Here is a 26132-nt window from a genome sequence, read left to right as displayed (position 1 = left end):
TCTCAATATTACTGTAATTATGATGAGTGGTATGGGCAAAACGTTATTCAACAATAGCAGTAACGACAAAACCAGTCCATAAATACAATCAAAGCGGTGAATATAGAGTTCCTAAGAGTGTCACTGTTGAGGACAGCCCACCCTCTGTGCCCTGCCCACTCTTTTATCATCCTCCTCGTCCTCCTCGTATATGGCTCCACCCCCTTGTTCCCCGCCCACTCCCCTCGTCCCCTCACTCTCTATCATATCGACTTCCTCTGCCTCTGGGTCCAGTGCTGGTGGGTCAGGTCCTGTGGGCAGGAGACACTCCAACTCCTGTGTGTGTGTGTGTGTGTGTGCGCGTGTGTGTGTGTGTGTGTGTGTGTGTGGGTGTGGGTGTGGGGGGTAGAGTACATTGCTATACAGTGGGGGCCTGTGTATTGGATCAGTATACCAACTACTTCACAAAGACACCTTAATTATAGAAGACAAGGTGGTATACAGTGGAGGCCTGTGTATTGAGAGGGTGCCTACACTGCACACACATATCACATGATTATAGATAGCCACTGCATACCTTTAGTTGACTCTCCTCCAGGAAACCAGAATCAGGGAATTGGATGGTGAACAGAACATAGAGGTTGCCCTTGACATCAGGCCTCCTGAACACTGGCATCCCCTCACCCTCGAGCTCCAGACCCTGGACACACACACACACACACACACACACACACACACACACACACACACACACACACACACACACACACAGTACTGTACATGTACACACACATTGTACTACTTGATTAGTGGTGGGTACTTATTTTTACCCAATAGTATTCTTAGGTACCGTATTTACTTGATTACGTTTATTTCAGATCGAAGTCTTTAGAGGGGGCGTTTAATCTAGGAGGGCGTTTATTGACGCAAATCCTGAAACAAATTTTGTACACTTTCTGTTAAAATACAGTCCTTCTATTTCTAGCTATTGCTTCAGGGTATGTATAGAGTGACTGAGCCAGCTTACTGTGGCTCAATGTTTTGCTGTTATCCCGTGGATGAAGTTTCAGGATTTGCGTTAACGCAAATCCTGAAACAAATTTTGTACACTTACTTTATTTATTTATGATCCTTCTATAGTTCTATAGCCATGGGTATGTATAGAGTGACTGAGCCAGCTTACGCAAATCCTGAAACAAATTTTGGACACTTTCTGTTAAATTTACAGTCCTTCTATTTCTAGCCATTGCTTCAGGGTATGTATAGAGTGACTGAGCCAGCTTACTGTGGCTCAATGTTTTGCTGTTATCCCGTGGATGAAGTTTCAGGATTTGTGTTAACGCAAATCCTGAAACGACTTTGTGCAGTCTCTTTTAAATTTACAGTCCCTCCAGCCATACTTTAATGCTTTGTGCATGCAATTAGGTTTTAATTATGTCATGAAGACAATTAAACATGTACATACGTATGCATGCACTAATTAATATACATGAACGTCACACACATAATTATATGCATGGTAATTCCGCCCCAGGTCACAATCTTCACGAACATAAGACACTACTGCATCTCTGTATCGGAGCTTGTAAACCTATATTATTATTAGAGAGATCATTAATTTATAGAAATACAAAATATACCTCTGGGATGAGGTAATTTGTGCAGATTGTGACATGTATTTGCCTAGCCTGTTGAATTTGGCAATAGGTTGCAATCTTCAAAACACAATATAGTGAGCTCATAAGAGGTTTGCAAGACCCAACAGGATACAATGCACATGCACTGCTTCCTCAGCTGCTCCTTCGTCATTTCGATCATTTGTGCTGTATAGCTATACCCAAGTACTTTGATTTGCATCACTGACGGAAAACGCAACATTATTATTATTATTCAAGCTTTATACAGTCACAGTGTGAGGTGATGATATAAAAGAAATGGCTTGGAAAATTGTGACTGACAGACATGCAGACATCACTAACATGATGCCCCTGTGTATATACTTAATGGGGACAAAATTAAGATCGAGATGGATAAATTGATAACACTCTAGCTAGCTATAGTTCTGGTAAGTTCTTATGCAGTTCGCGATACATATGTTACAGGGACTGAATTTGAGGACCAAAGTGGTTTTCTGTGAAGTGCATGACGAGTTAGGTGATATGAAGTAGGTATAGATCTAGGTAGTGGGAAGATTGAGCATTCCAAAGCCTATAGCTTACTATATATACGGTTGAAATAGAAGTGACGGGTGGTATTGTAGTGCGATACATTGTGTACAAGTTTGTTACGTTATCGAACGAGTTTTTCTACTTGAAGCATTCTTGGTGACAAACTTGATGTACTTGGTTATGTCAAAGTTGTCAGCTGACTGTTGTATATCACAAGGAACATAATGTATTGTAATTCGAGCCAGTATACATTAAGGGTAGCAATTTGAGCACATGATAAGTCTATCTTTGTAGTTCATATCCCAGTTTTGTAGTATATATTTGGTGGCTTTACGTTGGGTTTTTTTCGAGGCGAGTTATATGTCTTGCGTTGTATAGCAAGGGCGTATGAAGTATTATTTAGAACACACCTAGCCAAGATTAAGTGTTTTAATCTGCGTGCCGAGGATGGCCTCGAGGTTAACGTGGTGCTCGAGGCGCAGCCGAGTGCATTACGTAACCGAGAGGCCATCCGAGTGCACCAGCATTAAAACACGTGACTTGGCTAGGTGTGTTCTAAAGGATTTAGTGCTGTCACGTGAGCTCTAGCCTCGTGGCAGCTAGATCTAGCTACATTTTAAATCAGTTGCTGGTGGCTAGCTAGCTAGCTAGACGTAATAGCAAGTTTTAGTAGGTTTGTAGATCCAGGAACTGATGCAAAGGAGAAGGAGATACGATCTAAAGCTATCTGGACTGACTGGGCATGTTCTCGACTTATTTCTCCTGCTGACCAACAGTCCCGATCCCACTACTGGATATGCCTCCAGCTGATCTGGCTTACTGGATGGCAAACTTTGTGTGCAAACTATATGGCAATGAGTATCTGGTTTGCTCTTTTGGAAAGCTATGATATTCGAAGCACCTTTGATGAAACTATTATATGGATCTGGCTTAGGTACAGGTATGTACATCTTCGAAGCAAGCTGAGCCTATTTCTTCAGACGAAAAAGCGATGCAAGTCAGCAATTTGGTACACTTACTACACATGAAACAAGTCGAAACAATAACATTCAACTTTCTAATACTTTTCAGCTTTGCTTGTGTACATATTCAATCTGCTTGTATTATTATTATAATTATGATGACATTCAGATTCAATCTGCTTGTATTATGATAAAAAGTGTGCATTAACAAACCAACTTAAAGCACACTGAAGTGTGGATTAAGTTATTTAATCCATGGTCACCTGACTACTTTCATGATTGGCTGGAGATCATGTGATCAGCACTAATATCTCTTTATACACCCTTGGTTGTAGTATAATTATATAGGTTTGGATGCCACACTACTTGAGAAAAATATGAGAAGTGAGATAATTATAACCAACGTTAAGTAGAGAAGTTTTTTGGTGGGGACAGGTGGGCTGTCACAAATACATTTATCAAGTTTCCAGGTCACCATGAATCATCAGAATGCACAAAACTTCAATGTCTTTGTTCGGATATGTTTCAGCGAGCAGGGAAGAAGGCTGTACGCATGCATGCATGTGTGTATATGTAAATATATTATTATAGTTCAGGGTTAGAATCATGCTAAGGAAAATTAATTTTATCCATGAACTGATTCATTGTGCTCAATAGATGTATATATATACTACTATACAGCCTACTATACAGCCGACTCAGCACTGTATACTGCATTTCTACAGCTGCTTTTTGTTCTCATAAAGATTTGCATGCCATTATACTCACATGCAGTCACACACAAAAAATTCGCCCAATATGCTATTATGCGCATAATTGTGCAAGTATATACAAATCGACAACCTATAGTTAGAAACGAATGCAGTGCATGTAATTATGAATGTGGAACATCTTTTTACTGATTTCCATGTTGCTGCAGGCCGTTACACTGATCGCTGATATGTAATACAGAATGGTGAAAGATTGATCATCATAATTATCTACAATTACAATTAAATAATTATACCCTGTATATACACACAATTAAGTGCAACACCACGAGCAATTTGGAATAATGTGGAAATATTAGGTGATTTGAAAAGAATAACTGGACTGCTGTTAATTAACTTGAGCATAAAAGAATACTCATGCATGATAGGCAATATCTCGGGCATATAATCTACCAATCCCTATAGCTACTTATTTTAGTGTAATAATTATAGTGGGTAATAATTATTATAGTCAACGTTACGAGCATTACCATCAAGCCCATAACGGAAGGCAGTATAATTCCATATTACTATAGATTATGAATGTGTTGCGAGCATTAAAATATTTATGTGAGGGTTGAAACAATAAAATCACAAAACCTAAATTATTACGCAAATACACCCGATCCTTGCCAAAACGCAATAGTTAGATCACAAGGGTAAATTTTCAGCTGATTTAATTGGCTCATTTGTAACTTTAGGTTATTCACCAATATTCTATTCTATATTCTACGATATACCGTATAGCGGGAAATTTTCGTGAGATGCAAAATTTTGCGTTTTTCGAGGGCAGAGAAGTTAACAGGGAAATTAAAACCGGCATAAACTCCCACCCACTGGTATTTTACATTGGTGGGTGGCATTCAACCGCGAATATTAGAATCCACGAGCAATTCTGCTGAGGGCTCTGAAGCCAAATAGTGAAAATTTGCACACGCGAACATTTCTCGCTATACATGGTCTAGGTTTATTGCAGTACAAGTGAGCAATCATGAACTATAGTGGGTGGAGTTAGCATGGACTAGTGGATGTGAAGTATTGTTGCAGTGCATGGACTATAATGGGTGGTCAGGTATTGTTGCAGTGTACATCAGGTGCATGGATGTCAAGTATTGTTGCATTGACCATGGACTAGTGGGTGGTCAGTATTGTTACAGTGAGTATGGACTATTGTAGAGTTTATATGTGGTGGAGTATTGCTACAGTAAATACCAACTGCATGGTGGGTGATAAAGTACACACTGCAGTGAGCATGAAGTGCTAAGGATTTATGAATGACAGTTCATAAGAAAGGTATAAAGATAAAGCGAAGGAAGTTCTACAGGAAACATTGCACTATCCTGTAGTAGTAAATGTGAAGGCCATATGGAAAGTTCTTGAGGAAGGAAATGTGCCACTAAGGCCAAGGACAGTTAACAAATCCTACACAGTCGGATGGCCAAGGTCCAATTTCTACGTGAAATAATTAAATATTCATTTATCATTACGTCATTTATCAATCCGTGCCAAAAATGGGCGATCTGTAGCTGTCTGTTTAACTGTCTTTTGTGGATGACAGCGCCAATAACTATAACTTTAAACAGTTTGAAGGTGAAGGCTAATCATATAGAAGTTTAATGCAGCCGTTTCCAGCCAGTCAAGGTAAGGAGGCATGAAGATAATCCAACCTGAGTAGCACCCACTAAAATCAGTGTTGCTGTAGTGGATGTTTTCTTACCGTGCAAAAAGTTTGTTCCCATAATTTAATATCTTGGATTTAGATAGAGTAAGAGTAGATCTATAATATGATACCTTTTGTAGCTTGTGATGAGATGCACAAAAAAAAGTTATGATGGAACAAAGTTATTAAGTTTTCATGTCTAAACAGTCTGTCTCTATGTTGTTATTTTCTTCTAATTTTTTTCTGCAGACTCCTCCAAGTCTCTATCAGTGTTTCTGCTAAGGAAGTAAGGCCATACCAATGACCATCACGAGAGAATGCACTGTGTACTACTCCAACTCTCCTCTCTGTCTTCAGCCCCGCCCCCCCTTTCTGTTTGTAAACAAAAAATATGTTAGCTCTGAACTGGCTCATTTCATGACCTATAATCCTTATTCCAATGTGTTTAAAGGTTGCCTTACTTTGTATTGATCTTATTATAGTGTAGTCCTTGTGTTTCTTGCAGATTTCTTTGAAAACCAGACTGCTAGATCTATGAACACATGCAAGATTGTTGGCATGCTCTAGCTTCATAAATTTGTGCGATCACAGCCTGTTCTTTTGTTATGCACAACAAGTGGCTATTGGTCTAACTACCCTCCAAATTTTATGGGCTGTAAACGATGGGAACAAACTTTTTGCACGGCATGTTTAGAACCACTAATTTTGTTATGGAATCAGTAGTATGTGCAAGAAGGGGGCTAGAAGCAAAAATCCAAGGGAAGCAGTTGGTTATCTAGTATCAATCTGCTCCAGGAAGACCAGACAAGAGTTCAGGACAGGTTAGAACGTCGCAGCATTAGCAGTAAATAAGTTACGTTTGTTTAAAGTAAGGATAGAAGAACGGAAGCAAAAACCGCAAGAGCAAGGCACTGTCCGGAATTACTTCTTGTTTTTAATTAAAACGGTCCTTGGCCATCCGACTGTACAGATGTTGTGCGTCTGGACTGTTACAGGAAATTTAAATATTTTCCCTGTGATGGGTATAAGCTGTATGTGCAATATTCCTAGTATTCCTAGTTACACTCACCTACTCCTGCAGCGCTAGACAACCTTCAGATCTCTACACCTCCTCCGCCATTTTGGGAGTGGGCTCCTCATAATTTAGCAATAGTGGGGGCGTGGCTGGTATATGCAAGATCAACAGAACTCCAACATGACAACAATAGCAGCTCTCTGATATCTCTGAGGGAGTGTTCTACTGTCCATGACTTGTAAGTTGAAATGCTGTGTCTCATTGCTGCTATAGATATACTGAGTTCATGTCAGTCATGTGATGATTGTTGATCTGGTTAGGTCCAATAGCTAGCATGCATAATCTCAGTCCAGGCTCAACCAATGATTGTGTGTGTGTGTGTGTGATGGCATAAACACTGTCTCATGATCACTCCTGTGCAGGTAATGGATGCTCCAGTTGAACCACTACCTCGTTACTGGCAATTCTCTGCATGCGCAGTTGACAGACGCCATTACATGTGGAGGGGGGTTGGTCCAGGACGGGGTTCTAACATCATTGCTGTGTGTGATCCAAGCACTGAGCGGTGGAGCCTCTTGCCCACCACTGGACCTCTACCCCCTGGAGAGTGGGGTGGTTGCTCTGTTTGTGTAGGTCGTTGCCTGTACACCTTTGGTGGTGATGATGGGCCTTCTTACGTCAATGACATGAGCAAGCTTGATCTGGTCACTCTCCATTGGACCAAAGTTCAAACCTCTGGTAGTCATCCTATGAAAAAGGCATTTTGTGGACTTGTCCGTGTGAATGAGAGAACTCTGTGCTGTTTTGGAGGACTCGGTATTGAAGACCCCACACAACCAGGGTCAACATTCACCAAGACTGGACTGCCTGATGGAAGTGGATGGACAAACGAGTTCCATTACTTTGACACATAAAATAGTAACTTTTTCAAAATTCACTGTATGTTTTCATTGCATACGGTATCTAGCTACTGGTGGGCGGAGTCCCACCCTCACTCACATAGGAAACCATGTTCACTTTCATATCGTTATAAGGATGATGTAACATTAATATTACCATTATCTAAATTGTCCCACCCCCACTTCCAGGTGTCTGGTCATCCCCTGAGCTCAGAGGAGAGAGACCTCCTCCCTGTTCCCACTTCACCTTCACCATGGTGGACCAGCATAGAGCAGCCCTCTTTGGAGGGCTCCTATCTGGTCGTGGTGGTAGAGTCAATGATGTCTACCTGTTTGACTTCAGGACCATGGTGAGTTGGAATTAGTACTGCCACATTGAAGTGCTCAATACTGTGTGTTCACTGTGTGTAGGAGGTCACTAAGGTGAAGCCAGTACAGGAAGAGCCATGGCCAGTGGGAGGTCAGTCCATGCTGCCTGTTGTCTCAACTATGGCCAGGACCACCCTCAATTACTGGTGTACGGAGGATTGGGTAATAGCCTCAATGCACTGAAGGACATGTGGATACTGGATGTTGACACTGGCAAGTGGACAGAGGTGAGTCTTGTCTTATTATCAACTGTTAGTGTACGTGTAATAAATGGACGTAATAAAGAGATACGAGACGTTCATTTACAAGAGTAAATAACTTTGAAGTCTAGGAGGATGTTAAATACTTGTGCTATTATACACACCTTTACTGGAATATTTGTTTTATATCACGTTGTCAAGGTTACAAGCGTGTAATAAAGTCATACAGTCCCTTCTGTACACGGTCGCGTAGCCTCGAGGCATAATTTGGTAAAGGGTCACTGTAATATAAAACACATAGCCTTGAGATTCCTCGTGTTGTAATGTATTTCATACATGATCTGTTCAGAATACACAGTACTACACTTATGTACATATTTATTACAGAACACTATTTGTTGTACCTCCAGGTGACACCTCCTGAGTCAATGACACCACGTCACCTCCACTCCATCACTGCCACCAGTCTGGGACCAGGACTCACTGAGGTCCTCATGTTTGGAGGCCGTCGGGAGTGGATGGGAGATACCATTGCTGAGACCACTATACTGACATTTGGTGAATAGCTACTAGTACATGTAGCCATGGAAACTATTTTCTGATAGACAAGTACACGCAATACATGTGTCAATGACTCTGAATGCATATGTTCCTTAACCCCCCCTACAGAGTTGACTGGACCCTCAACGTCTGTTGCTGGACCCTCGGCTGGGAAGTGGGCTCTCGTGGATGTGACCCACAACGACACTAGAGGCTCCCCCCTGCGACTGAGTGAGAAGAGGATCAGAGAAGCAACTGCTCTTGCCTCATCAGTCAGTGAGACCAGTGACCACTCCTCTCAAGACCGGGTGAGGGCTCTGGAACAACAGTTACGATCAGCAGAGCAGAGAGAGCACGACACTCAACGTCACCACCAACTACAGTTGCAAGAGAAGGATCGAGAATTGGGTATTACAGATCGAGAATTAGCTACGAAAGATCGTGAATTAACCGAGGCCAACCGTCGTCATCGAGATGCGGAGGAAAGAGCACAGCTGGCAGAGCAAAGAGAGCAAGCTACACAATTACTTTTACAAGTGAAAGATCGAGAATTGGCTGAGGCCAACAGAAGAGAAGCTGACCTGTCTGCTCGAATCACAGCTCTCAGGAGGGAGTTAGAAGGCAAGACGAAAGAGTTGGCAGCACACAACACAGAGGTGTGGAGGATTCCGGCCAACAGAGTGATCACGATGAGAACGATTGGCTCTGGAGGATGGGGGGAGGTGCTGGAGGGAACAGTGGCGGTGGCCGTCAAGCGACTCTTTGCTGCCATTGTCAACCCACACAATTTGGAGAGACTCCAGAGAGAAATGATGCTCTTGGCTGAAGTACGACACCCCAACCTGGTGCAGTTCATTGGTGCAGTGTTTGACCAGTCCCCTCCTCTCATCATCACCGAGCTTCTGGACATGAATCTTCGACAAGCGTACGAGAGGAATCAACTGTACCCAGGAAACCGCCTCGCGATCTTCATGGACATTTCCCTAGCTCTGAACTACCTGCACCAGCGCTACGATCCCATCATCCACCGTGATGTGAGTGCTCCCAACGTCCTCCTCCAGCGAATGCCCAACCACCAGTGGAAGGGGAAGGTCTCTGACCTCGGCTCAGCCAACTTCCTGCAGCATGCTCATACGATGGGAGAGGGGGCCATAATCTACTCCCCTCCTGAAGTCATCCCTCAACCGCTTGCACGACCTCCTCCACAAACTGTCAAGATTGACGTGTACAGCTACGGCATTGTGTTGGCTGAAGTGACTGCCAGTCGATTTCCGAGTCAAGACAATTTCCCTGAGATGTTTGAGAGAATCAAGAGAGAGCGCCCTGCAGTGTACGAGCTCATACTCCGCTGTATTGAGAGAGAGCCCAGCCATCGACCCAGCATGGCACAGGTGATGGTGGAACTGAACAAAATAGCACCCTTTTAACTATGAACAATGTGAACACTTATAATTATCTAGTATACCGTCTTTTTCTTGTGATTTTTAATTACTTCATGAATTATATTTTTAACTTTGGCTTTTGTAGTGCGTGTTTGCACTCTCCTATTATGATGATTACTATTGACTTTATCTCAGTCTCATGCTAATCAATATTACCGTTCACAATAATTATGATGAGTGGTATGGGCAAATTAACGTTATTCACATAGCAGTAAGCACAAAACCAGTCCATAAATACAATCAAATTAAAGCAGTGAATATAGAGTTCCTAAGAGTGTCAGGTTGAGAGCAGCCCACCCTCTGTGCCCCGCCCACTCCTTAATCCTCCTCATCTTCATCGTATATGGCTCCACCCCCTTGTACCCCACCCACTCCCCTCGTCCCCTCACTCTCTATCATATCCACTTCCTCTGCCTCTGGGTCCAGTGCTGGTGGGTCAGGTCGTGTAGGCAGGAGACACTCCAACACCTGTGTGTGTGTGTGTGTGTGTGTGTGTGTGTGTGTGTGTGTGTGTGTGTGTGTGTGTGTGTGTGTGTGTGTGTGTGTGTGTGTGTGCGGGTGAGTGGGTGAGGTGTGTAAGGTGTGTGTGTGTGTGGGGGGGGGGAGAGTACATTGCTATACAGTGGGGGCCTGTGTATTGGATCAGTATACCAACTACTTCGCAAAGACACCTTAATTATAGAAGACAAGGCGGTACAGCATAAATATATTGCATGTATACAGTGGAGGCCTGTGTATTGAGAGGCTACCTACACTGCACACACATATAGGGGTTGGTAGATTATGCTCGAGATATTACGTATTATGCTATTCTTTTATGCTCAAGTTAACAGCCTATTATTCTTTTCAAATTGTCATTTATTCCCACATTATTCCTCCAAAGCACAACATAGGCCCCATGTCGTGGCACAAGCTAGTAACATCAAACTATAAATAATTGCCACGTGACTCACGTGACTCTATATTAACACTATATCATTAACCACCAGTAATTCCAATTGTTTATACTATGACTCGTACTGACCTGTATTTATGTGAAACCTAACTGCCTATTATTGTTATAAATGTACCTATTATGCCTGCATAATTCTCACCCAAAAATGTACCTATTATGCTCAAAATTATGCTAGCATAATCTACCAACCCTTACACACATATCACATGATTGTAGCCACTGCATACCTTTAGTTGACTCTCCTCCAGGAAACCAGAGTCAGGGAATTGGATGGTGAACTGAACATAGAGGTTGCCCTTGACATAAACACTGGCATCCCCTCACCCTCCAGACCCTGGACACACACACATAGCTACTGTACATGTACACACACATTGTAAACTCAATTGATACTACTTTCAGTATGTTGTAATTAGATTGGCAGAGTTTTAGTAGCTTTTTAGCAACTGTACTTGTTGCCCAGTGAGTGGCAGATCAAAGCAATCCAGTGCTCAGTATATGGCATGTTGCATCACTGCCATGGCTACCATATATTGCACTTGCATTATGCACTGGCACTGTGTGTAAATGCAGTAGATTTCTTTAAGAGATATCCATTTGGGACTTATACCCACCATCCCACCCAATACTCAGTTGGTCCCTTTTATAGGCTACTACCTTTACAACTACTAGTGGGAAGAAAACGTAAAAAACTTACTATGGAATTCAGCAAAACTAATGCATACACTAAATTCCTTCAAAACACATGTCTTTTATTACGATTTATATGACCAGTCAGACGAGTTTAACGTCATTGGACAACAAGTTAGTTATTGCCGTTGCACTCTGGCTGGGCAATAACTAATACATGTACCTACGTACAATACTGCCCACACAACACAACCACTGTTAGTATTGCACATAACCACATGCAAGGCTACACAAACATGTACTGTATAGCGCAAGGAATAAATTTCGCTGTTTAGTCAAATTAATGACTATTAAGTATTAGCCCCTCAAAATATCGCGCTGTACGGTATATAATAATTATTATATAATAATTATAATTATTATTAACAGTGGAATTCAAGGCTGCCAAATCAAAAGTCCTAAGGTACCTAACCCTAACACACATCCCCTCAGCTTGTAAGGCTGAGATTTGGCCACACCATGGATGGTCTAAAGCCGAAAATTATAAATTTTGTATTGAAACACATCTTTTGGAAGTCTTTTTCTACAATTTTTGACATTGGATCAACGGTAGGAAAGTTATGGCTGTTAAAAGATGTTCAACTACAACCCACTTCACGTTTAATTGAATATGATCGCAACAATTCAGATTAGGTGATGATAACATAAGAGCTGCCATTCTACAGTGCTTGCAGTCTAGAGAGTAGATTGTGAGTAGTTGTACTTACCTTGTCACTATATGGTCGTCACCAGCAGTGTTTTGAAGAGACAAGACATAGTTCATACGAGTTCAAAGGTTAAATAATAATGTAACACGTAGCAAACATAATATTATAATTATAGGCTAACATCACGTGAGTAGTAACATCTTTGGTTTAATCATGGTATTGGTCGAAAATGGGTCAAAATGGTTGAACGTACCAACTGAAAGCTAGAGCATCTTTTAAGCTTTCTTGATACCACAAAGTCACTGAAGTTGGGTCACCAGAACTAATTATGGCCGTTCAAAAAGTTCAGACTTGGCACTTGGACAAAATTTCAACAATTAATGACCATGAATTATATATAGCCCATATATTAATTATTCCACTGGAAAGTGTCTCTAAGTGATTGTGGCTGGCATAGACTCACTAACAGCAGTGCTCTAATTATTCTCATACCTCTTGTTTGTGGTTGATTTCCACGAGACGCTTTCCTTTGCATTTCTTGCACTTGTCCTTGTCTCTTATGTAATCACCAGACCCCCCACAGTCTGTGCACACGCTCTGTATCTGCTGCATCATGCCGGGGCCGAATGGGAGGTGGGTCACCTTGATACCAGACCCCCCACAGTCTGTGCACATGTCATGCATGGCTGGATTCTAACGTAATTGCATCGTCGATTGTCGTCAACTGTTGAATGTTGTTTAGTTCTCAGGAGCTCAAAGAGGATAGTGTCATCTCCATGGATACTGGAGAGTGGTGGTGACGGAGGATGCTCCCACTCAACAAACACATCTCCTCTACACAATGATAAATACACACACTGTCATGAGCAATCTTTACACATTGTACGAAGTGCTCTGACTAGACTAGACCTAGACCTATAATATTGCCCATTGACAGGCCTATGGGTATAAGCTGTATGTGGAATATTCCTAGTATTCCTAGTTACACTCACCTACTCCTGCAGCGCTAGACAACCTTCAGATCTCTACACCTCCTCCAGCCATTTTGGGAGTGGGCTCCTCATAACCTTTGCAATAGTGGGGGCGTGGCTGGTATGCAAGATCAACAGAACTCCCAGCTCTCTGATATCTCTGAGGGAGTGTTCTACTGTCCATGACTTGTAAGTTGAAATGCTGTGTTTCATTGCATGCTATAGATATACAGAGTTCATGTCAGTCATTTGATGGTTGTTGGTCCTATATACCGTATAGCGGGTATAATTCGACTAATTCGAGTGTATAAAATGTTCGTGGATTTTACGAACATTGAACGAATTTAATCTCGCATGAATGAATGCTGCAAAAAGGCTGCTATTCTGTGAAAATTAAATCAGCAAAAACCTATTTTCTCTGAAATGTCATAGAACAAAAGCGCCACCACGCCAGCTGGGCTGAACGCAATTTCTTATGTTCTAGTTAAATGATGTGCCGCTCAAAAATCGAATTAAATGGCGCTGTAATTACAGCTAGGCGTTCTAGTGCAGAGTTAACTACTAAGTAGAGTATAGCAACACTCGGTGAACAAGTTTTGCTACGGACTCTTCTGAAAAGGCTGCAATGGCATTCCAAGTAAGCAAAACTAGGCATAACTCAAGAACGAAGCTTTATTTTGCAAATTCACAAACACGAATCCAAGAAAACATGACTATAGAAGCCTATAGAAACTCTTATATTCTGTATTTACTTGATTAAACGCCAGGGTGTTTATTTCAGATTGAAGTCTTTAGAGGGGGGCGTTTAAACGAGGAGGGCATCAGCAGTTATTGTGCTCTTCTTGGGCTGCTATCTCAGCTTAAATCTATTTCTCAGCTTAAATTTAAGTCATAGGAGTGCCCTCTGTATCGGTATCTCTCTCTCTGCCATCGATGCATCATAAAAAGTATTTTTATTCTATGCTGCCACGCTTGCAACTGGGTTCCACCTGCTATTTCAGCTCCACCCACAGTGCCACGCCCCATACATGGGCGATTATTTAAGATGGGCGTTTATTGACAAAGACAGAGCTTTTTACCCTGGGCATTTAAATGAGATGGGCTTATTCAAGGAGGGCGTTTAATCAAGTAAATAAGGTACTTGCACTTCATTGATCCTTGAGCAGCTGTAACAGTCTACACACATGCACACGCACACACATGCACACGCACACACATACCCTGCTTGCGCATGCGCACCGAGGTTATTATGAATGTTATAAAATGGGTGGGGCTGCTGAACATGGAAGTGTCTTCATGAGGTGAGTTCAGTGCTGAATCAGAGAAGTTCAAGTAGTGTGTACATAAGAGAAGTGTCCATTTTCTTATAGTTGTGGGTGTTATAGAGACATGTGATCTGTATATCAGTATCTAGATAACCATGCAATGCAATGTGTGTATATTGCTCACTGCCCTTACTCGAACTCCTGCAGACAATGTTGAATTTTGTTCGCTCGCTTCTTGGTCGTCCACTAGTGGAACCATCACCTCGTTGGGGTCATTTCTCTACTGTAGCTGACGGACGCCATTACATGTGGAGGGGAAGAGGTCCAGGATGGAGGTATAACATCATTGCTGTGTGTGATCCAAGCACTGAGCTGTGGAGCCTCTTGCCCACCACTGGACCTCTACCCCCTGGAGAGTATGGTGGTTGCTCTGTTTATGTAGGTCGTTGCCTGTTCACCTTTGGTGGTAGTGATGGGTCTTCTTACTTCAATGACACGAGCAAGCTTGATCTGGATACTCTCCAGTGGACCAAAGTTCAAACCACTGGTAGTCAGCCTATGAAAAAGGCTGACTGTGGACTTGTCCGTGTGAATGAGAGAACTCTGTGCTGCTTTGGAGGAGTCGGTATTCAGGGCCCCACACAACCAGGAGCAACATTCATGGGTGGACACACAAACGAGTTCCATTTCGTTGACACACAAAATGGTAACTTTTCTCAATGTGCCCATTCGCTGTATGTTTCATTGCATACACTTATAGGGTATCTAGCTACTGGTGGGCGGAGTCCCACCCTCACTCACATAGGAAACCATGTTCACTTTCATATCAATCAATGTTATAAGGATGATGTAACATTGTACCATTCTCTAAATTGCCCCACGCCCACTTTCAGGTATCTGGTCGTCCCCTGGGCTCAGAGGATAGAGACCTCCTCCATGTTCCCACTTCACCTTCACCATGGTGGACCAGCACAGGGCAGTCCTCTTTGGAGGGGACCAACCTGAGTATCGTAGGGTCAATGATGTGTACCTGTTTGACTTCAGGACCATGGTGAGTTGGCTACCACATTGAAATGCACAATATACTGTGTGTTCACTGTGTGTAGGAGGTCACTAAGGTGAAGCCAGTACAGGGAGAGCCATGGCCAGTGGAGAAGTACGGCCATGCTGCCTGTTGTCTCAACTATAGCCAGGACTACCCTCAACTACTAGTGTACGGAGGAGAGGATAATGACGACAAGACACTGGGGGACATGTGGATACTTAATGTTGACACTGGCAAGTGGACAGAGGTGAGTCTTGTCTTTTATAAACTGTATAGTGTAAAAGCTACTAGCTACATGTTTTACTAGTACACATATATAGATATACCGTATAATCTGCCTATTATCCAGATGCGCTTATAGAGATTAACTACGCCCATGACGTTTCAATGAAGCAAATCTCTATTAGCTAGCTCAATCATTTGTCATATCTGACAGCAGTAACACAACTACCAGTAGTTAAAGAGACTTAACATCTATAAAGAAGTGTGGAGACCAGTTGTTGGGCAGAGAACTGTGCAGAAAACCATGCACCTTCTATCAACTTGAAGGCTCTTGGTCTGCTAACCAGTATGCGCCTATTATAGTTGATGTGCACTTAACCAAGTGTGCTTATTAACCAGGTTATACGGTTTATCACTGATCGATGATGAACATTTTTGCAGAAACTCAAAGAGTGGGGAAAGATTGACATGATTGGTGCTAAAAATGATGCCAAAAGTACTCTAAGTCTAAAATGCTTCTGTATAGAGCCTTGCAGCCACTCTAGATATTGCAGCTATAGCGTTTGACTAAGTAGAGTAAATATTTTTAAGATGCGCTTTGAGTTTCCCTGTGATTAGATGCAGCAAAATTACTGTAAGAACATAGCAATAACTAGTATAGCTTTATGCTATTTAGCTTTGACACATCTGTGGTGCTTTAATTATAATTATAATATTATGTGCATTACTTCTGTTCATTTTTTCACAGTACTATATACTGTATACACTTAAAATTAATTTATCAGAGCATTATTTTTGCACCTCCAGATGACACCTCCTAGGTCAATGACACCACGTTACTACCACTCCATCACTGCCACCAGTCTGGGACCAGGACTCACTGAGGTCCTCGTGTTTGGAGGCCGTTGGAAGTGGCTGGGAGATGCCATTGCTGAGACCACCATACTGAGATTTGGTAAGCAGCTAAGTACATGCAACTATGACAACTATATTGTCTTATAGACAAGTATACACACGATATAAATGTGTCAATGACTCTGAATGTCTTTCTTCAAATGACACATTGAACCTAAAAATCCCATCTATACAGAGTTGACTGGACCCTCAACGTCTGTTGCTGGACCCTCGGCTGGGAAGTGGGCTCTCGTGGATGTGGCCCACAACGACACTAGAGGCTTCGCCCAGCGACTGAGTGAGAAGAAGATCAAACAAGTAACTGCTCGTGCCTCATCAGTCAGTGAGACCAGCGACCACTCCTCTCAAGACCGGGTGAGGGCTCTGGAACAACAGTTACGAGCAGCAGAGCAGAGAGAGCACGACACTCAACGTCACCACCAACTACAGTTGCAAGAGAAAGATCGTGCATTGGCCACACAGTTGGTTATGAAAAATCGTGAATTGACTGACGCTAACTGTCGCCACGGAGATGCCGAAGAAAGAGCACAACTAACAGAGCAAAAAGAGCAAGTCACTCAAAATCGCTGTGAAGAATTGTTGCAAGAAAAAGATCAGATAATAGCGATTAAAGAACAAGAATCATATGATGCCAACCATCGTCATGCTGATGCTGAGAGGAGAGTCCAGGACCTTACTGCTGAAATTGGGAGGTCAGACAGGAGAGCCCAGCTGGCAGAGGAGCGAGCAGAGGGTCTGGAGACTCAGTGGGTGGTCCATCGCGAAGAGATCACAATGACAGAGAGACAACTCGGTGAAGGAGGATGGGGGGTCGTCAAAGTGGCCAAGTTTCGAGGAATCGAGGTGGCAGCCAAGACACTGTACAAGCAGATTCGTTCCGACTATTAACGACACTTGTTCATTTGTGAGATGAACATGGCGGCTCGCCTGCGGCACCCACATCTGGTCCAGTTCATAGGAGCCACGCTGGAGGGGGAGATGATCATCCTGACAGAGCTCATGGCCACCAGTCTGAGGAGGGTACTGGAGGGAGGTCGTATCTCACGAGAACACATCCTCTCCATTTCTGTGCAGGTCTGTCAAGCTCTCAACTATCTCCACCTCATGCAGCCAGACCCAGTGATCCATCATGACATAAGCAGTGCAAACATCCTCCTCAACCCTCTACCCAATGGCCGCTGGAGGGCAAAGGTCACAGACTACGGCTCGGTGAACACACAACGAATGTTAAACACTGTCAATCCAGGGAGTCCTGTATACGCTGCCCCTGAGGCCGGTAACCCGTCGCTCCAGTCGACCAAGATGGACATATTCAGTCTGGGGGTGCTCCTGATCGAGATGTGTTCTGGCCAGTTTCCGAGTGATGACGGACGTGAGCGCTTATTCCTCACCATCCAAGACCGTCAGTTCTCTGACATCATCAGTCGCTGTATCCATAGAGACAGAGACAATCGACCAACTGCTCAACAACTATTGAATGAACTACATTAGAACTACATTTTTGACTAAATTGTAGATTTTTGCTGTGCTTATTTTGTGGTCTATTTCTTGAAATTGCCATTGATTGAACACCTACTAATTGACAGTACAAAACATAATACATGTACAGTCAAGCTTCATATTATATAATCAAGGGTTCATTGATATGAAAGCCCCTCTTGTCATTTGACAATACAATTATTGTTGCAAGTTGATGGACAAATTAATGTACAGTTTTAACAACTCTTGTCAGTGTGAAGACATGCACACACACACACACAGGTTAGGGAACAAGTTCATAGTCTTTCAAGCTTATGGTCAGTGGAATCTGTTTGAACTTTGTCGTCTCTTCTTTAGAGTCTTGGCACCAGCCTTGGGTGATTTGGAGGGAGAGCCCGGCGCTGGTGTGGTCTTGGTCGAGAGTCGGTGCTTGACTCTCGGTTGAACGCTGGCAGATTTATGTGAAGTAGTGTCAGGCTTGTAGTTTAGCATACCTGTAGACAAACAGTTGTACAGTCGTAGGATATACAGAGAATAAATTACAGGCATTTTTAGTATGGACGAGATATTTTGAGAGTAAATCTTACAATAACTAAAGTTCTGGTGATCCAAATTCAACGATTCTGAGAGCTTTCTTTGCTCAATTCTCATGAAAAGGGCCATAATTTTGAAAAATACCATGGTATTTAGCCCAACTTTAGTTTTCCCCCCTGTACATAACACTATATGATGCTGCATTGGTTAATTAAGTGTCAAAGAGTTATATGCATGTAGTGGGCCCATCTTTTAGACCCGAGAGAGTTGTCTGTACTGCATGGTTACCATTTGATTATCAGCTCACCAACAAAGTCCTCATTGTCTGCATACTTTGATAGCGCAGGAGTGTAAACAGTTTGACCACTAATTTCTGCATATTTAATAATATAATTATGATGATCAAATGCAATACACTTTATAGAACCTGATACAAGGACCACTAAGCAGACTTCTTTAAACGTGAAGAAGCTCTTCCCATTGTCACTGCCTCGTTGGTTGAGATACTTTATCTCTGCATCCACTGTACACAAGTCAATCTCCTCTGTAGCGTGCACACACCATACAAAGCATTATTATGCGGCTGTGTGTACAGTGCAACCTGTTTTATAGTGTTCACGCTTGGACAAACCAACAGTGGCTGTATTAAAGAGGCTGGCACACATGCTATGGAGACTCTGGGACCCGTTAACCTAGCTATATTATAGAGGGTAACTGTAACCACAATAGACAGTTTTGTACCTGCATGATATGGTTGCGTGATACTACTATTTACATGTGAAGCTACCTTTTCTCGGAATGCCATGTTTTTGCTTGATAGCATCCAGAAGAAGTACAATACGACAGTCTGCATTGAAGAGACCTGCACAAAATATTTACAATCTTAGTGAATGAATGCATACTGCATTTTATACAGCACCTTCTTCTCCACCATTCTTGAGTAGTATCCTAATTAACATTCTTTTGCACGGTTACTCGGTTTCTAGGGGGTGTGTCAAAGGTGTGTCTGCAGGTAAAAAGTGCTGACACAGCTAAATCTATAATAAAATTCAATTTCATCATTCATATTCTTCGCTGCACTTTACACCCAGCTATTTTGTATCAGTAAACATAATTAATTATATGGCCTATGGACCAGTGCCAACCAACCGCCCCGCTATGAACAGATATTAAGAGTTGAAAGAGAGAGACAAGATAAAGACACTCACACTCAAGTGGGCTTTACCAAGAATCCGGTCTCTCACTGTACTGTCATATAATATAAATGGCCAACCTACTAAGAACACTGATGTCACCACACACGGGGAGCCTGGCTCGACTAGCTGTACACCGACTACCGGAACGAAATGCTCTCCTGTGTAGGAGTTGCTATCAAGCACTACGCACTCTGAGCTCTAGTACAATCCTCAGTAGCGAGCAGAAACAAAAACCTAAGAAAGGTACGTTTGTGTACGGTGCACTCATCATTGTTTAATGTTCGTACATGTATGCAGGTTTTGACAAGTACCCACCCACCAAAGGAAAAACCCCAAAGAAGGGAGCTATGGGTGAAAAACAACAGGGTAAGAATAAGCATGTATGTATGTGATACGTATTTATCGGTATTTTGATAGATTCCAGTGAATGGGACGAAGGAGATCAGTCCAAAAAGTACGAATTCCGTTTTGAGTTTCCCCCGAAGTTCAACTTTGATCCTCGGAAGATTGACGATCGTTGGGGGACACTTGCCTCCCTTGGACTAGCGTTAGCAGCCGGGTACCTACTCACACGACCCAGGGAAAATACACGTCACATCTCATGGCAGGAGTTTAAAGTGGCCTACCTGGAGAAGGGGGAGGTGGAGAAACTGGAGGTGATCAATGGAACTCTGGTACGAGGCTATCTGTTTGGAGATGGAGCTACCAATATGTTGGTGAGTCATGCTTTAACCACCTGATGTCTATGTGTGTACCATACATCTTAAAGAGAGTGCTTATAATTGATTGCTACATTGTACATGCCGGTATCACTTAATACCATGCACATGCACTCAGCCCCCTAGAATTGTCACTTTCAACATTGGCAGTGTGGATGTTTTCGAGCGCAACTTGGACCAGGCCCAGAGAGAGCTCGGCATCGACTCCTCTCACTTCATCCCAGTGACATATCCGGCTGACCCAAACTGGCTACAGAAAGCGTTTGTGAGTGTCCTCCCCTCCCTGCTCATCTTGGGCACACTCATCTACTTCAGTCGACGAATGTCCAGTGGAGCATCTGGAAGGGGGGTACGTGGAGGAGAGTTGTACCTTATCTCTTAAGACTATATGTACATGTATCTAGAGGCGTTTTGCTCACCTACATCAGGGCTACATCCAGGATTTTGGTTTAGGGGGGGGGCGAATTGGGAAAATGAAAAATGTAGGGGGGGGGGCGAAGTCATCAAAATTATAGCAGTACAAATGCCTATTAATGAATCTGCCAGATCCTGTGGGGGGGGGGGGGGAGAAACTGTGCCCAGGGGCGACAAATTACGCCCTCGCCCCCTTAAAATTAATGTTCTGTGTGGCTATCCGTGCATGTACAGTGTATCATTGTGTTCTGTGCTATAAGCCTATGACTATTCAGTGCTGTACAATACATGTGGAGAAGTGGTTTTGAGCTGATGCTTTTCTCCAGGGTCTCTTTGGTGTTGGCCAGTCCACTGCCAAGTTTATCAACAAGGAGACCAACATCCAAACAAAGTTTGCGTAAGTTATTGCGGTCACATGCACACACATCTACACGAACCCTCATGTACATGTATGTATGTTGTATTTATATGCTGTACCTCTCTTCACTACATGTATTAATGCAATACACCAGCTATATACATGTACATGCCAGAAATTATGCATACTGAGTGGAGGGACTTTCCCCATTGCAGTGATGTGGCTGGCTGTGAAGAGGCTAAACTGGAGATCCTAGAATTTGTCAACTTTCTCAAGAACCCTCAACAGTATGTCGAGCTGGGAGCAAAGATACCAAAGGTGAACAGATGTGCTCAACTCTCATAAATTGTACAGCTAAGCTGGACAGACCATTAATTTTTATGCCTTTTCCTTTGCCTTCTTGTACCAATTACATGTGTATACCTGTTCATCAAAATGGCTGACTGCTGTGTAGTAGTCAATGTTTATGCACTACACAGAGGTACGACACGCGTGCCTCGATTTAGCAATTAGCCTATGCTATAACCTTGAGCGTGTGCGGATACTTGAGGCATACTTCCACCCAGGCTCAACGTTATTGCAGAGGCTAATCGAGGCAGGCATGTCGTACCTCCTCTGTGCACTACTACATGTACATGTACGTTGTGCCCACACTGGTCAGTGGTGGTTGGAACCACAACATGTACTACAGTAGACACAATTTTAAAACCACCTGTTTATACGATTCTTAAAGAGCAAAATTTGTGTGTTGAATTGAGGTTAAGGATTGAAAATGTCACCGCTACAAACAATGTGAGCACGTAACTGTTCAGTATTGTGTATCAGAAGGTAGCCATACATGTATATTTACTGTTACCTCAAGTCCTCCCTCTACAGGGTGCCATCTTGTCTGGTCCTCCTGGTACTGGCAAGACACTGATAGCCAAGGCCACTGCCGGAGAGGCTGGTGTGCCCTTCCTCAGTATCTCAGGGTCAGAGTTCCTCGAGATGTTTGTGGGCGTGGGTCCGGCCAGGGTTCGCGACCTCTTCAGTCAGGCTCGTAAAAATGCCCCGTGTATTATTTTTATTGATGAGATTGATGCTGTGGGGCGTAAGAGAGGTGCGTCTGGAGGGTTCGGAGGTCACGATGAGCGGGAGAACACTCTCAACCAGCTCCTAGTTGAGATGGACGGTGAGTGAGAGTGTCAAAATGTAGGATACCAAATTCAATAGTGAAATATAGCACTGTATTGATATGAGAGTGGATGGACTTGTCTTTTTATGTGCAATGTACATGTAAGTGTTCTTTTAAAGGTCTCATTGGCACTATAATAAATGAATGGGACCTAGCGTTAGCTAGGTCCTTGAAGTACTTATCTTTAAACGACCATAACTTTAGTTCCGTTAGTCATGAAAGCTTAAAAGAAGGTCTTTCCAAAAGTCTATTTTGGGCCTGTTTTTGACAGAGTTTTTTCCAACTACTTACATCTAGCCACTGACTAGATTGCATCACGTACCCCCTCTCATCCCCCAGGGTTCAGTACAACAGCCAATGTGGTGGTTCTGGCTGGTACTAACAGGCCTGACGTCCTGGACCCTGCTCTACTGCGACCAGGGAGGTTTGACAGACAGATCTACTTGCCACCCCCTGACATCAAGGGAAGGTCAGTACCTCACACCTGTTTAGTTTGCTGAGTGTGCAAAGATCTAGCATCTATACACACACACACAGTATGATACTCAGATACCATGACAGTAACTTTATGTATGTTTAAGAGCTACATGTGTTATAGTTACGAAGTAAAACCTTCCGTTTCCATCCCAATTTGGAAATAGTGTACATGACACGAACATATACGTAATTATAATTTACGTGATTATCCTTCCACCAGAGCTTCAATATTCAAGGTCCATTTGAAGCCACTCAAGACCAAGCTCGACCTCCGTGACCTCTCCCGTAAGCTAGCGGCCATGACTCCTGGCTTCACCGGCGCTGACATTGCCAACGTGTCTAACGAGGCTGCCCTCATTGCTGCCAGGTATCTGGCAAAGGACGTGCAGAGTACTCACTTTGAGCAAGCCATAGAGAGAGTCATTGCAGGTACAATCTTCATATTCATATACACCTGTCTCTAACTACCTTTCTGAGAGTTCCCAACTTAACTTCAATTTCAATGGTAATCATAGGGTTTGTCAAAGTTTTGTAACGAACCCAAAGACATTTTTTGATCCTGGAACTTACATTTCTTGTTGTTTTGTTTAATTTCTGTAGCTGTAATCACTTTTAATATTGTACTTTCCCTTACCCGCCCTGCTCTAACTAACTCTCCACTACTGTCTGTCAGGTCTTGAGAAAAAGAGTCTTGTGATCCAACCTGAGGAGAAGAAGGTAATAGCGTACCACGAGGCAGGGCATGCAGTGGTGGGGTGGTTCCTGGAGCATGCTGATCCACTCATGAAGGTCTCCATCATCCCACGAGGGAAGGGCCTCGGATATGCTCAGTACCTCCCCAAGGAACAGTATCTCTATACAACCGAGCAGGTATGAATTGTGCTCACAGCTTGTAAACCTGTGTACTGTGTCTCGTGATGTCATTATCACTCCATGGAGGCTGTCAAAAGTGTAATTATACGTACAAAATGAAGTATCTTTGAATGTGGTCAATCATAACTTTAGTTTCGTTGGTCCAATAACATTAATTTTATGATTTTCTGAAAGCTTAGAGAAAGGCCTTTCTGATGATGTGTTGAAATCAAAAGTATATTTTGAGCCTCTTTTGACAAATAATTATGCCTCGGTGCGCATGCGCAAGCGAGGTATACGGTAGTGTGTTTGTGTGTCTGTGTGTGTGTGTGTGTAGACTGCTACAGCTGCTCAAGAATGAATCAAGTGCAAGTAAGAGTTTCTATAGGCTTCTAGTCATGTTTACTTGGATTTTAATTCGTGGATTTGCAAAATAATGCTTCGTTCTCGAGTTATGCCTACTTGGAATGCCATTGCAGCCTTTTCAGAAGAGCACGTAGCCAAACTTGTTTACCGAGTGTTACTACTCTACTTAGTAGTTAGCTCTGCACTAGAACGCTAGCTATTGGTAGCTGCAAGAGTGAGAAGAGAGCTGCAAGGCTCTGCTGATGGCAGCCATTAATTTTAGACTTGAAATTTTGGCATCGATCGTTTTTAACAACAATCATGGTCGATCATTACCCACTCTCCGAGTTTTTGCATGCAGCAAAATTAAATTGTTTATCATGATAAAAGCTATTAGTAGCTTTATGTTATGTAGCTTTGGCATCTCCACCGAGGCATCAGCACCTGTGGTGCTTTCATTATGATATAGGCTGCTATTATAGCTCCTCATGGTCATTTTCCGAAAATAGAAAATTATGGCCCATTCCGTATTTGAAATTTGAGTATTCATGTACCATCTCCTTCTGATAAAATCATAAAAATAATCGTTGAATTTGACCATCAAAACTGCAAAAGTGAAGGGGTCCTACAGCCTTTACACATACAAAGCACCTATAGTATTTACAATTTGCGTTTGATATGTCTTACCTTTCCCGTGCTGCAGTTGTTTGACCGTATGTGTATGACGTTGGGAGGACGTGCGTCTGAGGAGGTGTTCTTCAGCAAGATCACTACTGGGGCTCAGGACGACCTCAAGAAGGTCACCTCCTCAGCCTACAACCAGGTGAGTGGAGTGGGGTGTGTCACATGAGAGCATGTACTGGCTTCGCGTGATGAGGATCAGTGCTTGATCTCAATGGCAGTAGGGAGGGGAAGGAAATTTAATTCCCCACAAATTTTCTTTTGTAATTGTGAGATACATCTAGTAATTTTTTGTTTATTGTATACATGTTTTGTGTGGAATGGTTAATGTTTTCAGGTTGTCAAGTTTGGGATGAATGAGCGAGTTGGCCAGGTGTCCTTTGACCTCCCTGGCGAGGGTCGTGACCCCATGTTTGAGAAACCGTACAGTGAGGCTACAGCTGAGATAATCGACGAGGAAGCGCGTGCTCTGATAGACCGCGCCTACCTGTCCACTGTGCAGCTCATCAAGGAGCACAGGGCCAACGTTGAGAAGGTGAGCTGTATAGTACAATGTACATGTTTATGGATCTAGCCAATATTGTTGACTCGGGCTGTGTAGGAGATGTCTCGTAATACTATTAACAGTAAGCCATACACTCACTCCCTTGCATGTAAAGCTTTGTGGTTTTTATCCTTTATAGGCAGCATTGGGATGTCCCATACTACATTGTGCATGACTTCCGTATTTGCTCATTTATATATTAGGCAATGCTACATGTACTGGGCCAAATTTCTGAGAACAAGTTCATCTCCATATTAAATATACCACCCACCCCCCCCCCCCCACACACACACACACACACACACACACACACAGGTGGCTGAACGTCTACTAGAGAAAGAGGTTCTGCAAAGAGATGACATGATTGAGTTGCTCGGACCACGCCCCTTCCCCGAGAAATCAACCTATGAGGAATTCGTTGAGGGTACTGGAGGTATGGAGGAAGATACTAAACTGCCTGAGGGACTGGCAGACTGGAACAAAACTGACAAATCAACGGCACCAACATAGAACGTCAAGCTATTGGACACTGTTTCTCATTTCTTGTTTCTGCTGTGTTGGATGTGCTGTTGTTGTTTGCACTGCACTGTTTATATAGCAGTTAAAAAGTTGTTCATCTCTGAAGTATAATTATTGTAACATGCTATTAATTGTCAACAACATCGA

At 42.9% G+C, this 26132-nt stretch overlaps 3 protein-coding genes, 2 long non-coding RNA genes and 1 pseudogene across 6 annotated transcripts; 4 read left to right on the top strand and 2 right to left on the bottom strand.

The window, feature by feature from the left end:
* Positions 1–186: 186 nt before the first annotated feature.
* LOC135340971 (uncharacterized) lies at positions 187–13368 on the bottom strand. Of its 2 annotated transcripts, none has more exons than XR_010396498.1 (3): positions 13268–13368; positions 11166–13109; positions 187–315 (listed from the first exon to the last, which is right to left on the bottom strand). It is a non-coding gene; the product is annotated as an uncharacterized LOC135340971 (long non-coding RNA). The 2 variants fall into 2 exon arrangements; XR_010396497.1 differs by lacking the exon at positions 187–315 and adding an exon at positions 10313–10451.
* Positions 5292–6162, top strand: LOC135340968 (uncharacterized). The gene is made up of 2 exons (XR_010396494.1): positions 5292–5499; positions 5768–6162. It is a non-coding gene; the product is annotated as an uncharacterized LOC135340968 (long non-coding RNA).
* LOC135340954 (probable serine/threonine-protein kinase drkD) lies at positions 7452–10119 on the top strand. The gene is made up of 4 exons (XM_064537389.1): positions 7452–7782; positions 7844–8028; positions 8412–8559; positions 8671–10119. The coding sequence occupies exons 2-4, from the start codon at positions 7879–7881 to the stop codon at positions 9966–9968; spliced, it is 1596 nt and encodes a 531-aa protein (XP_064393459.1). The 5' UTR covers positions 7452–7782; positions 7844–7878; the 3' UTR covers positions 9969–10119.
* Positions 13369–13383: 15 nt separating the features above from the next.
* Positions 13384–18268, top strand: LOC135340953 (uncharacterized; annotated as a pseudogene).
* A 99-nt stretch (positions 18269–18367) lies between these two features.
* LOC135340964 (uncharacterized) lies at positions 18368–19744 on the bottom strand. The gene is made up of 5 exons (XM_064537410.1): positions 19626–19744; positions 19494–19568; positions 19134–19250; positions 19014–19079; positions 18368–18666 (listed from the first exon to the last, which is right to left on the bottom strand). Exons 1-5 carry the CDS (start codon positions 19663–19665, stop codon positions 18491–18493), a joined length of 474 nt encoding a protein of 157 aa, XP_064393480.1. The 5' UTR covers positions 19666–19744; the 3' UTR covers positions 18368–18490.
* Positions 19745–19750: 6 nt separating this feature from the next.
* LOC135340945 (AFG3-like protein 2) lies at positions 19751–26126 on the top strand. Its single transcript, XM_064537375.1, has 13 exons — positions 19751–20145; positions 20200–20268; positions 20320–20618; positions 20740–20970; positions 21362–21432; positions 21609–21711; positions 22270–22564; positions 22907–23036; positions 23265–23473; positions 23718–23914; positions 24945–25064; positions 25260–25457; positions 25782–26126. Exons 1-13 carry the CDS (start codon positions 19971–19973, stop codon positions 25974–25976), a joined length of 2292 nt encoding a protein of 763 aa, XP_064393445.1. The 5' UTR covers positions 19751–19970; the 3' UTR covers positions 25977–26126.
* Positions 26127–26132: the final 6 nt, after the last annotated feature.

This window comes from Halichondria panicea, chromosome 9 (assembly GCF_963675165.1).
Source record: "Halichondria panicea chromosome 9, odHalPani1.1, whole genome shotgun sequence".
Classification (NCBI taxonomy): Eukaryota; Metazoa; Porifera; class Demospongiae; order Suberitida; family Halichondriidae; genus Halichondria; species Halichondria panicea.
The sequence above is the reverse complement of the archived record's forward strand: the minus strand, read 5'-3'. Positions and strand labels throughout refer to the sequence as shown.

Excerpts from the sequence above, each read along its gene's own strand:
- LOC135340954 (XM_064537389.1), top strand. The coding sequence starts at position 7,879 with ATGGCCAGTGGGAGGTCAGTCCATGCTGCCTGTTGTCTCAACTATGGC. Across the intron at positions 8,029-8,411 it reads ACACTGGCAAGTGGACAGAG|GTGACACCTCCTGAGTCAAT; the intron begins GTGAGTCTTGTC and ends TTGTACCTCCAG. Across the intron at positions 8,560-8,670 it reads GACCACTATACTGACATTTG|AGTTGACTGGACCCTCAACG; the intron begins GTGAATAGCTAC and ends CCCCCCCTACAG.
- LOC135340964 (XM_064537410.1), bottom strand. The coding sequence starts at position 19,665 with ATGTTAATTAGGATACTACTCAAGAATGGTGGAGAAGAAG. Across the intron at positions 19,080-19,133 it reads CTTAGTGGTCCTTGTATCAG|AAATTAGTGGTCAAACTGTT; the intron begins GTTCTATAAAGT and ends TTAAATATGCAG. Across the intron at positions 18,667-19,013 it reads AGACAATGAGGACTTTGTTG|GTATGCTAAACTACAAGCCT; the intron begins GTGAGCTGATAA and ends GTTTGTCTACAG.
- LOC135340945 (XM_064537375.1), top strand. The coding sequence starts at position 19,971 with ATGGCCAACCTACTAAGAACACTGATGTCACCACACACGGGGAGCCTG. Across the intron at positions 21,433-21,608 it reads AACATCCAAACAAAGTTTGC|TGATGTGGCTGGCTGTGAAG; the intron begins GTAAGTTATTGC and ends TCCCCATTGCAG. Across the intron at positions 23,037-23,264 it reads CCCCCTGACATCAAGGGAAG|AGCTTCAATATTCAAGGTCC; the intron begins GTCAGTACCTCA and ends TCCTTCCACCAG.